The sequence below is a fragment of the Mobula hypostoma genome, chromosome 8 (assembly GCF_963921235.1).
Source record: "Mobula hypostoma chromosome 8, sMobHyp1.1, whole genome shotgun sequence".
NCBI lineage: Eukaryota > Metazoa > Chordata > Chondrichthyes > Myliobatiformes > Myliobatidae > Mobula > Mobula hypostoma.
Window position 1 is genome coordinate 155,770,027 of NC_086104.1, and position 14,378 is coordinate 155,784,404.

At 46.0% G+C, this 14,378-nt stretch overlaps 1 protein-coding gene across 4 annotated transcripts in view; it reads left to right on the forward strand.

The window, feature by feature from the left end:
• Positions 1–363: 363 nt before the first annotated feature.
• sb:cb288 (uncharacterized) overlaps positions 364–14,378 on the forward strand; it is a 33,370-nt gene continuing 19,355 nt past the window's right edge. The window contains exon 1 of one of the 4 annotated variants that reach the window (XM_063057172.1): positions 364–937. In XM_063057172.1, coding sequence (XP_062913242.1) covers positions 847–937 — 91 coding nt within the window. In that variant the 5' untranslated portion in view covers positions 364–846. Of the gene's footprint in view, positions 938–957; positions 1,749–14,378 lie in introns of those variants that run through there. The other 3 variants (XM_063057173.1, XM_063057174.1, XM_063057171.1) reach the window with 3 other exon arrangements.

Consider the following 14,378-nt stretch of genomic DNA (forward strand, 5'->3'; position numbering starts at 1 on the left):
CCTGCCCCTTTCCTGTTCTGCATTCCGGGGATTGTACCGGTAAAATGGTCTGTCTGAATGGTATGCAAGTCAAGTTTTTAGTCATAGTCATACTTTATTGATCCCAGGGGAAATTGGTTTTTGTTACAGTTACACCATAAATAATAAATAGTAATAGAACCATAAATAGTTAAATAGTAATATGTAAATTATGCCAGGAAATAAGTCCAGGACCAGCCTATTGGCTCAGGGTGTCTGACCCTCCAAGGGAGGAGTTGTAAAGTTTGATGGCCACAGGCAGGAATGACTTCCTATGACGCTCTGTGTTGCATCTCGGTGGAATGAGTCTCTGGCTGAATGTACTCCTGTGCCCACCCAGTACATTATGTAGTGGATGGGAGACATTGTCCAAGACGGATGCAACTTAGACAGCATCCTCTTTTCAGACACCACCGTGAGAGAGTCAGAGAGTACACTGTAGACGTGACGATAAACCCATTTTTCTTCCCCCGTCCGATCCAATCCTAATGAAGGATCTCGGCCCGATACGCCGGCTGTTTATTCCTCTCCATAGATGCTGCCTGACCCGCGGAGTTCCTCCAGCACTTTGTCTGTGTGTGTTACTCAAGATTTCCAGAATCTCTTGTGTTTATCTACTTCCATCGTGCATTCTACAATATTTCTACACTTTGCATTGTAGGGCATTCTTTATCAATCACATTGAATGATTTGATTGTGATCGACGACCAAAACTTTGCGAGTGAGGGAGGAGCGGTGGCTCTCCTGCCTGTATTCCTCCGCGACACGCCGCCCCTGCCAGAAGCGGGGGACTAGTTGTCTGCAGGTGGAGGAGAGCGGGGCGGTGAGATGGCGGGTCGGGTGGGTTCGGACCCGGCGGCAGCCCGCAGGGGACGCCACCCGGTTCAGGCTGAGCATGACTTCCAACAGCGGCGAACAGGTAAGAGAGAGCTATGGGTGAATCCCCGCCGAGTTTAATCTGGAACCGTGTGAATGCTGACTTTCTGTCTCTGCGAACAGTTTAAATTTCCACGGATTTTTAGGCAGCATTTCTCCCTGTATGTTCTTTACGTGTGTTCCAAAAGCGACGTGTGTTGTATTAAGGCAGGGTCCTGTCTGCTTTAAATGTTCACGTTTGCATTTGCCTCCGCTTTCACATTCTATCACAACAGTCTGGGCGTCCCAGTACTGATCTGAAGAACACAAGCCCTTGCTAAAGGTTGCTAATGTTTGGTTGCGGCTCGGTTAGCAGCCTGGCTTAGCGCTGACAGGGATATCATCGTTATGAGCCCACGGACGTTCCCGAAACAGAATACAGCGCAAGCCCACAAATTCTGTGCCGCACTGATTACATTAGTAATTAAATACCCGACTAAACGAATCACTTCTGCCTACACCATTTCCTGCATGTGTATTGAGCTCCTTGAACTCCGGTGCCTCTTCCACCGTCCCTGGGAGGCCGTTCCGGGCTCCAAACACAAAATGCTGGAGGAACTCAGCAGGTCAGGCAGCGTCTGTGGACAGGAAAAAACAGTCAACGTTCCGGGCCGGGATGCGTCATCAGGGCTGGAAAGGAAAGGGGACAGAAGCCTGAATAAGAAACTTAAGAGCTTCTGCAGATGCTGGAAATCCAGAGGCGCACACACAAAATGCTGGAGGAACTCAGCGGGCCAGGGAGCATCTGAGGGGGTGGGGGAATGAACCGTCAATGTTGCTGGCTGAGACCCTTCATCAGAAGCCAGAGTAAGAAGGTAGGAGGGAGGGGAAGGAGTGCAAGTTTGCAGCTGGTTCCAGGCGTCCATCACTGTGTGTTTTTAAAAAAAAACTCTTGATTTATGCGTGTAGTTTTCACTGAGCCCTTCCCTTTTTAAATGTTTGCCCTCTGGGAATAACAAATCATCCGTAATGGAACAGCAGAACAGATTCAATGGGCCTAATGGCCTAATTCTGCTATGTCTTATGGTATTAGATATTTAAACTCTGGGATAAAAAAAAATGCACCCTGTCTGCTCTATCTATGCCTCTCATAACCTCCATCAGCTCCACTGTTCCCTCTGAGCTCAGTGAGTGTACGGCCACGCAATAACTGCAATGCTCCTGCGCACGTAGCCTCTGTGGCGTCGCAGCTGGAATTGGACACAACTAGAAAAAGTTTACGAAACATGAAAGATTTGTTGTATTTCATTATACCCTTCAATTGAAAAATAAACTCAAAAAGTAAGTGATTTTCCAGTTTTCATTCTGAATATTCATAGTATACATATTCCAAAAAAAAACATATCGAGTGCCATGCATTTTCCAGGCCGTGTAAAAAAAATTTCCTGTTCAGAGCAACATTTGGTCTGCGCAGCTGTTGTTAAAACAAAGAATTAGAGGTAACATAGAATAGTACAGCACAGTACAGGCCCTTCGGCCCACAATGTTGTGCCGACCCTCAAACCCTACCTCCCATATAAGCCTCCACCTTAAATTTCTCCATCTCTTAAACCTCACTAGTGTATCTGCCTCCACCACTGACTCTGGCAGTGCATTCCACGCACCAACCACTCTGAGTAAAAAACCTTTCTCTAATATCCCCCTTGAACTTCCCACCCCTTACCTTAAAGCCATGTCCTCTTGTATTGAGCAGTGGTGCCCTGGGGAAGAGGTGCTGGCTATCCACTCTATCTATTCCTCTTATTATCTTGTACACCTCTATCATGTCTCCTCTCATCCTCCTCCTCTCCAAAGAGTAAAGCCCTATCTCCCTTAATCTCTGATCATAATGCATACTCTAAACCAGGCAGCATCCTGGTAAATCTCCTCTGTAAACTCTACCCTCTCCCCTCAGCCTCTCTATCTGAAGTAGCCCCACCCTCCTCTCCTACCCCTGAGGTTGTGGATTCCATGGACTCTGGTGACTGGTAAAGCCCCCATGAGACCCACAGATTTTGATACAGGAGGGTAGATGGGGCTGGATTAGAATGCTGACCCCTACCCCCTTTAGAACTCCTGCTTTGACTCGGCGCAGTCTTTTCCTGAGTGTCTTCATTGGTACTGGATTATTAATGTCACGTACTAAAATGCAAAGAAAATCTCTTTATTACAGCACAGCAACAGGGTCCTAGGCCCACAATGTTGTATCGAACCAGCTAAAAGTAAATTTTAAAAAAACGAACACTCATCTCTCCAACCTACACAATGTCCATATCCTCCATCTTCCTCACATCCATGTGCCTATCCAAACGTCTCTTAAAAGCCTCCAATGTATTTGCCTCCACCACCAGACCAGGCATCCACCTCTCTGAGTGAAAAACTTACCCCTCACATCCCCTTTGAACCTACCCCCCTCTCATCTTCAATGCGTGTCTTCTGGTATGAGACATTTCAGCCCTAGGACAAAGATAGTCCCTGTCCACTCTATCAATGCCTCTCATACTCTTATAGACCTCTATCGGATCTCCCCCCAGTCTCTGCCGCTACAGAGAAAACAACCCAAGTTTATCCAGCTTCTGGTTATAGCACATGCCCTCTAACCCAGGCAGCGTCCTGGTAAACCTCTACTGTGCCCTCTCTGATGCCTTGACATCCTTCCTATAGTGGGGGAATGAGAACTGTATGCAACACAGGTTTGTATGGTTTTCATGCAGATCAGTCCATACATGGGTACATCGAGGTTTTTTTAAAATGCAGACGATAATGTTGCAGTTACAGAGAAAGCGTAGTGAGCAAATAAAGTACAAGGGTACAATGGGGATGGATTCAGATATCAAGAGTTCATCTTGATCACAGGAGTCTCATTTTTAAAGTCTGATAACAGTGGGATAGAAGCTTACCTTGACCCTGGTGGTACGTGATCTCGAGATTTGATGTCTTGTGCCTGACAGGGGAAGAGTAAGTATCTGGGGTGGGTGGGGTGTTATGTTCTTTAGTGGGGCAGTAAAAAGTGTAGACAGAGTCCATAGAGGGGAAACTGGTTTCTGTGATGAGCTGTGCCCACAACTCCTGTGGTCTTGGCCAGAGCAGTTACTTTCTGTGGTGCACTTGTAAAAATTGGTGAGGATCAACAGGAAGCTGCGGATTTCCTTGGCCTTCTGATGAAGTATGGGCATTGACGAGCTTTCTTGCCTGTAGCATTCTTGATGTGGCTGATCCAGGACCAACTGATGATATTTATATCTCCCGGTCTATGCCAGCTCCCAATAGTGCTCTTAATCGTTCAAAGTAAGTGTGTATCACCGTATACTACCTTGGTTTTCATCCCATCAACCAACCCCATTCCAGGTCTCCTTGTTTCCCTGAATTCCTGCGATTTATTTTCCCTCACATGCCCCTCAACTCCCTATTGGTTCCTTTGCCCCGAAGGTGTAATTTATAGTGGCCAGTCAGGTTCATTTATTTATCACAGGTACATTGAAGCATGCAATGAAATGCATTGTTTGCATTAACAATTAACACACCCGGGGATGTGCTGGGGGCAAGCCGCAGGTGTTGCCACGCATATATTGGCACCAACATAGCATGCCCACCATGTTCGGCAGAACAACATGGGCAGCTACAGCAACAAAACAAGATCCACCCATCCACTCTCTCACTCAGGTAATTCCCCTACCCAGGATAGGCCTCCTGTGGACTCGTGGGCATTGGGCCTCCAACTTACCCAGTGGACTTTCAGACTGGCAGACCCAGGGCTTAGACCTCCAAACTCGCTGACCCCCGATTTAACCCTAGCCTAATCACCGGACAGTTTACAACGACCAGTTAGCCTACGAAGCAGTACACCTTTGGTCTGTGGGAAGAAATTGGAGGACCCAGAGCAAACCCACACGTTCCTTAGGGAGGACAGACTTACAGATGATGTCAGAATTGAACTCTGATACCCTGAGCTGCAATAGCATTGTGCTAAAGAACAGGTGGTGTCACTTTCACTGATAGTGCCAGGTGTGAGTCCTTGAACATCCCATCTCCTGAAGTCCAAGGAACCAGTTGTCATCTTCAACTAACAGTGGCGAGCCTGGACTTTTCTCTTTGGGGAGAAGGAGGACAGGAGATGACTTGACAGATGTACAAGATGATTAGTAAAGGCATCCGTTAGTCTTGCAAGACCATGGATCTGCGCCTGGAAAGTCTTCACTCTCCAGGGCGCAGGCCTGGGCAAGGTTGTATGGAAGACCGGCAGTTGCCCATGCTGCAAGTCTCCCCTCTCCACGACACCAATGTTGTCCAAGGGAGGGGCATTAGGACCCATACAGCTTGGCACCAGTGTCGTCGCAGAGCAATGTGTGGTTAAGTGCCTTGCTCGAGGACACAACACGCTGCCTCAGCTGGGGCTCGAACTCACGACCTTCAGATCGCTAGCTGAATGCCTTAACCACTTGGCCACGTGCCCACACATACAAGATGATTAGAGGCATAGGACGAGTGGATAGCCAGGACCTTTTTCACAGGGTGGTAATAGTATAACCAGAGGATATAATTTTGAGGTGATTGGAGGAAAGTATGGGGAAGTTGTCAGAGGTAGGCCTTTTTTACACAGTAGTAAGTGTGTGGAACACCCTAGCAGGGGTGGTGGTAGGGGCAGGTACATTAGGGAGAATTAGGAGATTCCTAGATAGGTACATGGATGGATTAATGCAAAATGGAGGGTTATGGGCTGCGTAGCACGGAAGAGTTAAATTGATCCGAGAGTAGGTTTATAAAGGATGAATGAAAAAATTAAAAACCTATGTGGGAGTAAAGCATTAAATTCCAATGACCAATGAGATCCTCTCAGAATCACAGTGTGGATTCTTGCCAATCAGAAGGCAGAATAGCATCTTCACCTGTCAGACAGATCCCAGCGAGCAGCACGGAACAACGTGAGTGGCCAAATAGTCTAATGTGCAGAACACAGTCTGTGGAAGAGTGCAGCAAAGAGGCAGCCCTTCGACTTGCGATGCCTGCACTGAACAAAATCAGAGTCATTTATATTCGTAACCTATAGTAATCTTGGTGTCTTGAGTGGAAGTGAATGATGCCTATGCAATTCCTTGAAGAACATGGGAGGTCTCCCGTTCTCCGGATAGCCAGGAAAACACTTGTCTCTTAAGCAACAAAACTTGCAGATAGACAATAGGTGCAGGGGTAGGCCATTCAGCCCTTCGAGTCAGCACCACCATTCACTGTGATCATGGCTGATCATCCACAATCAGTACCCCGTTCCTGCCTTCTCCCCATGTCCCTTCACTCTGCTATCTTTAAGAGCTCTATCTAACTCTTTCTTGAAAGAATCCAGAGAATTGGCCTCCACTGCCCTCTGAGGCAGAGCATTCCACAGATACACAACTCTCTGTGTGAAAAAGTTTTTCCTCAACTCCGTTCTAAATTGTCTTCCCCTTATTCTTAAACTGTGGCCTCTGGTTTTGGACTCCCCCAACATCGGGAACATGTTTCCTGCCTCTAGCGTGTCCAATCCCTTAATAATCTTGTATGTTAACTTGTTAATATGTTAACTTGATCTTTTAACTTGTTCAATATTTGCTCACTGCATCATAAAAATGGCTCGACTTCCCAAAGAATTGTCAAACCATGCATTTCACTGTATGTTTGATGTCATTGTCATTATCATTATCTGCCATAGTGTACGACGTGGCGATCATGGTCTTTCCACGACCGTGAATGTTCTTTGGCAATATTTTCTGCAGAAATCATTTGCTGTTGCTGCCTTCTGGGCAGTGTCTTTACAAGACGGGTGACCCCAGCCATTATCAATACTCTACAGTGATTGTCTGCCTGGTGTCAGTGGTCGCATAACCAGGACTTGTGATTTGCACCAGCTGCTCATATGACCATCCACCACCTGCTCCCATGGCTTCAGGTGACCCTGGTCGGGGGCTAAGCAGGTGCTACACTTTGCCCGAGGGTGACCTGCAGCCTGCGGGCTAGCAGAGTGAAGGAACACCTTGTAACTCCTTTGGTAAAGCCGTATCTCCACCCCACCACCCGGATGTTTTGATGTCCGTGTGTCAAGTAAAGCAGATCTTTTTAATCTGAGCTTTATAGACGGACATGTCTCAATTGGCAGCTTTGGCCCTCGGACCAGAAGTTGGGTACTTTCGGGCTCACTTTCAAAGACTCTACAACTCGTGCTCTCAGTATTGTCTGTTATCTATTACCTTAGTTAATTTTTTTTGTATGTGCACAGTTGTTCTTTTGCACATTGGTTATTTGTCAGTCTTTATTTGTGCGGAGCTTTTCATTGTACTTTTGTAGAAGAAGTACAATAGAATCAAAATTTAAAGTAAATTTTATAATCAAAGTACTATCAAAGTACATATTTGTCACCATATACAACCCTGAGATTCATTTTCTTGCAGGCATACTCAGCAAATCTATAGAATTGTAACTATAACAGGATCAATGAAAGATCAACCGGAGTGCAGAAGACAACAAACTGTCCAAATGGAATATAAACAAAGAGCAATAAATAACAAGAACATGAGATAATGAGATAAAGAGTCTTTGAAGTGAGATCATTGGTTATGGGAAACATCTCAATGGATGGGCAAATGAGTGTAGTTATCCCCTTTTGTTCAAGAGCCTGATGGTTGAGGGGTAATAACTGTTCCTGAACCTGGTGGTGTGGGACCTGATGGTTGAGGGGTAATAACTGTTCCTGAACCTGGTGGTGTGGGACCTGATGGTTGAGGGGTAATAACTGTTCCTGAACCTGGTGGTGTGGGACCTGATGGTTGAGGGGTAATAACTGTTCCTGAACCTGGTGGTGTGGGACCTGATGGTTGAGGGGTAATAACTGTTCCTGAACCTGGTGGTGTGGGACCTGATGGTTGAGGGGTAATAACTGTTCCTGAACCTGGTGGTAGGGGACCTGACGGTTGAGGGGTAATAACTGTTCCTGAACCTGGTGGTGTGAGTCCTGAGGCTCTTGTACCTTCTTCCTGATGGCAGCTGTGAGTAAGGAGCATGCCCTGGATGGTGGTGATCTCTGATGCTGGTTTCCTATGGCAGAGTTTCACGTTGATGTGTTCAATGGTTACCTGCGATTTGTGGGCTGATTCCACGTTTTTATACCAAGCCGTGATACAGCCTGGCTCCACTACACATCTATAGAAGTTTGTCAAAAGTTTGTAAGTGCCTGGGCGAGAAAATGAATCTCAGAGTAACATATGGTGACATACACGTATTTGATAATAAATTTACTTTACACTTTTGAACATATGTTGAACATCTTCACGTGACCCTATGGGTGTATGAACCGAGTCAAGTCAAGTTTATTGTCATTTAACTCTATACATGCATGCCATCAAATGAGATGTTTCTCTGAACCAGGGTGTAAAGCACAGTAATACACATAACACACGATAACTTATTTTAAAAAGGATAAAATCTACTGATGAATTATGCATAAACAAACTAAAGCACATAAATTATTGTAAGGTACGGAACAGATTAACCAGTGACACTTTGAATGTGACACTCACGACACGCTGGAGGAACTCAGCAGGTCGGGCAGCATCCGTGGAAACGATCAGTCAACGTTTCGGGCCGGAACCCTTCATCAGGACTGAAGAAGGAAGGAGCAGCGGCCCTATAAAGAAGGTGGGGGAGGGTGGGAAGAAGGCTGGTAGGTTCCAGGTGAAAAAGCAGTAAGGGGAAAGATAAAGGGGTGGGGGAGAGGACAGGCAGGAAAGGTGAAGAAAGAATAGGGGAAAACACAATGGGTAGTGCAAGGAGGCGGAACAGATTATTTTGCGTTTACTTTGTATGTGATGCGGCAGGGAGTTCAGAAGCCTAATGGTCTGAGGGAAGAAACTGTTTCCCACCCTGACTATTCTTGTTTTTATACATTGGAGTCTCCTGCCTGATGGTTGAAAGTCAAAGAGGATGCTGGATGGATGGGTGGGAAATGATAAGGGCCTTTAGTATTCGATCACCTTTGTTTTATTCGCTGTTCTTACATTTTGTTTTTCATGTTAACACCCTTGGTATGATTGGCAGGGAGTTGAGCAATTCAGCAAATTGCAGAGTGTCTCTGCCAACAACAGGAAAAATGAGCCTGGGGCATTTGACCGGAGTTTGTATTTGTGCAGCAAGATAAGAATTGTACCATGTAACTGCAAAGCTGCTTATTCAGCAGTTTCCGGGTTCGTCAGTGACTGTTTATTGAGCCGCAGAAGATTTACTGTTTCTGTAACTGAAACCACTTGTTCCTTTCAGCAGGCGGAGGCCGTACACATTAGAGCAAGTTGTGGCTGCACGGTAGCATAGTGGTTAGTACAACACCCTACAGTACCAGTGACCCTGGTTCAATTCCCACCACTGCCTGTGAGGAGTTTGTATGTTCTCCCCGTGACCGCGTAGGTATCTTCCGGGTGCTCCGGTTTCCTCCCGCAGTCCAAGGATGTACCAGTAGGTAGGTTACTTTGTCACTATAACTTGTCCTGTGGTTAGGCTAGGATTGAATCGGGCATTGATTGCTGGCCGGTGCAGCTCGAAGGGCCAGAAAGGGCCTATTCAGTGCTGTATCTCAATAAACAAACACGAGATTACGGAGATGCCGGAAATCCACGGTAACACTCACAAAATGCTGGAGAAACTCTGTAGGTCAGGCTGCATCTGTAGAGGGGAATAAACAGCTGACATTTCAGACTGGAAAGGAAGGGATTAGTCGTGGGGGGAGGGGGAAGAAGTGGGGGAGGGGGGAAGGGAGAAGGTGGGGGAGGGGGAAGAAGCGGGGGAGGGGGGAAGGGAGAAGGTGGGGGAGGGGGAAGTGTACAAGCTGGCAGCTGACAGGTGAGACCAGATGAGGGAGAGGGTGGGTGGGTAGCAGGGTTGAGGTGAGAATCTGGGAGGTGATAGGTGGAAAGGGTAAAGGGCTTGGAGATGGTCACCAACGGATGTTTATGGTGGGAATGTACCTTGCTTTGGACTCAGGAACATGAGATTCTGCAGGTGCTGGAAATCCAGAGCAACACACACACAATGCTGGAGGAACTCAGCAGGTCAGGCAGGATCTATGGAAATGAATAAACAGTTGACTTTCAGGCCATAATTCTTCATCAGATCACGTGCCACACTCTGTTTTTATACATGTCACTTAACTTTCCTCCACTCACCCTGAAAAGATGTCCTCTGATGTTGGCCATTACCAAATGGGGAGAGAGTCTCAGGCTGTCCATTCAATTTGTGCCTCTTATCATCTTGTACACTTCTATCAAGTCACCTCTCATCCTCCTCCACTCCAAAGAGAAAAGCCCTTTCCTTCATACTGTTATTGTGCTTCCTCAAGCTCTTCCCTCGGTGGCTCATTTCTAGTTACAGATCACTGTGGGTGGAAGAATTTGCCCCTCAGTTCTTCTTCCCTCCCCCACCTTAAAGATTAGATTTCCCAAACCAGCTCCTGTAAACTGTCTTCCTTTTCACTTAAACTGCGTTGTTCCCTGGAATGTGTTCTTAGCCACATCTCCTCTGTTTCCTACTTGCCTGCTCGTGACCTTGACCTCCCCGTGCCTCCGTACTGGAATGAGGAGAAGGCTCCCCTCAATTTTCCCCTTCCTCCTTGGCCACCACACACTCACGGATTATCCACCGTAATCTCCGCTGCATTTTATGGGATTCCAGCTGATCGGCTGCTTCCAACAGGGTTTCTGTTCTCCCAGTTTCCATCTACATTGTATTACAGTACAGAAGAAGGCCCTTTGGCCCATCTGGTCCATGCTGACCAAGATTATCCCAGCTAATTCCACCATGGGTAATGGAGCTTGATAGACTAAAGCAGAGGCTGATAGCTTCTTTATTAGTAAGGGTGTCAGAAGTGACGGGGACAGGGCAGAAGGAGGAAGGTAAAGATTAGCTTTATTTGTCATAGGTACAACGAAGTATACAGTGAGAGGAAAGAGGAGGAAGTTATGGGGAAATGGGTTTGACAGGACTGCTGTGAGAGCTGGCATCTATTTGATGGGCTGAATGGCTGCATTATTATGGAATATGTAACTCCCTCTCCTCTTCTAACAATCAGTGGGCTGCACAATCCAGTGCTGTTAAAGAGAAATCTGACAATCCTTTTATTTTCAGAATTTAATTTTATTTAAGAATAAGGGGTCATTAAAAAAAATCTTTTTGGAAGGTTGGAAACAGAGTCTTTGAATATCTTTAAGGCTGAGTTAGACTCATGATAATCTGTATCAGGTTCATTGGGATACTTAAAGTATACTATAAATTACAATGAGAAGTGAGTGAATGAAGTCTCCGTTAGTCAGGATTGACCATGAATGTTGTGTCCTAGCTGTCTAGATATGCCAAGCGTGGGCAGTACGATATGGAGAGCAAGCTGTTGCCATGCCCCCTCCATGCACCTGATGAGCCCAAAGGAACAGCAGACGCCGATACAGTTTGGTACCTACGACGTCACAGGTGCTGCTAGTCGGTGTTGAACTCAACATAGGATTGCCTGAGGGACTCCAGCTCCGGATCTTTCCCTCAGGTTTTATTCCTGAAGTCTTCCCCATCAGTGGGTAGGGCCACAATGCAGCAGAGGCTTAAGATCAGAGTTTTCCTTCTCCTGGATGAGCTGCCGACCACAGCAGAAGAGCCCCCATCTGCCCGAAGCGACCAGTTTTAAGGCACCAGTAATCCAACATTGCCCCTTCTCCTGTCAGTAAAAACGGTTCCATCAGGCCTAGTAGCTAAGTCACATGTGAAGGCCAGGAGCCGGACTTGGCTGTCAGAGGCTGTTTGAGATGCACACCATTGGGAGCATTTAATAGGCAGTGGGAGCTCATGACCACTATCGGCTGTAACAACCTTAAGGAGCCAATGAGAAATGTGTACTGTATTAAAAATTCAATAAGTAGTGTTTTCAGTCTGCTGAAGAGATCGGAATCTTCAGTAGTCTGTGAGGATGAAGGGCCCCTGACCACACTCCCCACCCTCCAAAAAATTAAACCCTTCTTCCTTTGTGTTAAGTTTGTTACTGCTACCATTTGCATACAAGTTTAGAGGTCTAGTTCTGAAAGGTAAACGTGTAATAATAACATTTGCATCATTTTCATTTGGGTAGCATGTTCAGACATACCCGGGCGGTGGTTTTAAAAGATCATCTTGTGCAGTTCCACTGTTTGTGTTTGACCACACGAGGCCAAGTTCGGACTCCGGTCACCAAACACTGGAGATTCTGCAGGTGCTGGAAATCCAGAACCACATACACTGAATGCTGGAGGCGCTCAGGCCAGGCAGCATCTATGGAGGGAGGAGAATGTCTTCACCCTATAAACACGAGATTCTCCAGATGGTGGTAATCCAGAGCAACACACAAAATGCTGGAGGAACTCAGCAGGTCAGGCAGCATCAACTTCCTCAGGACTGAACGGGGAGGACACCAGAATAAAAAGGTAAGGGCGAGGGAGAGAGATTAGCTAGAAGGTGACAGGTGAAGCCAGGTGGGTGGGAATGGTCAAGGAGTGGAGAGAAAGGAATCTGATACAAGGGGAAAGTGGACCATAAGAGACATCACAGCAGCTTAGTGGTTAGCACAATGCTTTATCTGGGTTCAATTCCCACCACTGCCTGTAAGGGGTTTGTACATTCTCCCTGTGACTGTGTGGGTTCTCTCTGGGTGCTCCAGTTTCCTCCCACAGTCCAAAGACGTACCAGTTGGTAGGTTAATTGGTCATTGTAAATTGTCCCGTGATTAGGCTCGGGTTACATTGGAGCATTGCTGGGTAAAGTGGCTTGAAGGGTTGGAAGGGCCTACTCTGTATTCAATCTAGATAGATAGAGTGCCCATCAAATGGATTCACACCCTTGGAAATTTTTGTGTTTTATTGTTTTACAGCATTGAATCACAGTGGATTTAATTTGGCTTTTTTGACACCGGTCAACAGAAAAAGGCTCTTTCGTGTTAAAGTGAAAACAGATCTCTACAAACATAAAACACAAAATAATTGATTACATAAGTATTCACCCTCTTCAAGTCAGTATTTAGTAGATGCAGCTTTGGCAGCAATTACAGTCTGAGTGTGTCTAGACACGCTCTTATCAATTTTGCACACCTGGACACTGCAATTTTTCCTCATTCTTCTCTACAAAACTGCTCAAGCTCTGTCAGATTGCATGGGGATCATGAGTGAACAGCCCTTTTCAAGCCCAGCCACAAATTCTCAATTGAATTGAGGTCTGGACTCTGACTTGGCCACTCCAGGACATTAACTTTGTTGTTTTTAAGCCATTCCTGTGTAGCTTTGGCTTTATGCTTGGAGTCATTGTCTTGCTGGAGAACAGATCTCCCAAGCTACAGCTCTCTTGCAGACTGCATCAGGTTTTCCTCCAGGATTTCCCTGTATTTTGCTGCATTCATTTTACCCTCTACCTTCACAAGCCTTCCAGGGCCTGCTGTAGTGAAGCATCCCCACAGCACGATGTAGCCACCACCATGTTTCACAGTAGGGACAGTGCATTTTTGATGTGTGGTGTTGACTTACGCCAAACATAGCATTGAGTCTGATGGCCAAGAAGCTCAATTTTGGTTTCATCATACCAGAGAACCTTCTAGCTGACTTCAAAGTCTCCCACATGCCTTCTGGCATACTCTAGCCAAGATTTCACGTGAGTTATTTTCATCAGTGGCTTTCTCTTTGCCACTCTCCCATAAAGCTGTGACTGGTGAAGCCCCTGGGCAACAGTTGTTGTATGCACCGTCTCTCCCATCTCAGCCACTGAAGCTTGTAACTCCTCCAGAGTTGTCATAGGTCTCTTAGTGGCCTCCCTCACCAGTCCCCTTCTTGCACGGTCACTCAGTTTGTGAGGATGGTCTGCTCCAGGCAGATTTACAGCTGTGTCATATTCTTTCCATTTCTTGATGATTGAATTGTACTCCAAGGGATATTCAGTGACTTGAAAATGTTCTTGTATCCACCTCCTGACTTGTGCTTTACAATAACCTTTTCGCAGAGTTACTTGGAGTGTTCTTTTGTCTTCATAGTGTAGTTTTTGCCAGGATACTGACTCATCAGCAGTTGGACCTTCCAGATACAGGTGTATTTTTAATACAATGAATTGAAACACCTTGACTGCACACAGGTGATCTCCATTTAACTAATTCTGTGACTTTAAAAACCAATTGGCTGCACCAGTGATTACTTGGTGTGTCATTAAAGGGGGTAAGTACTTATGCAATCAATTATTTTGTGTTTTATATTTATAATCAATTTAGTTTACTTTGTAGAGATCTGTTTTCACTTTGACATGTAAGTTTTTTCTTTCTGTTGATCAGTGTCAAAAAAGCCAAATTGAATCACGGTGGATTTAATGTTGTAAAACAATAAAACATGAAAACTTCCAGGGGTGGATGGGGGGGGGGGTGTGAATACTTTTTCTAGGCACTGTGGATAGCTGGATTGAGGAGG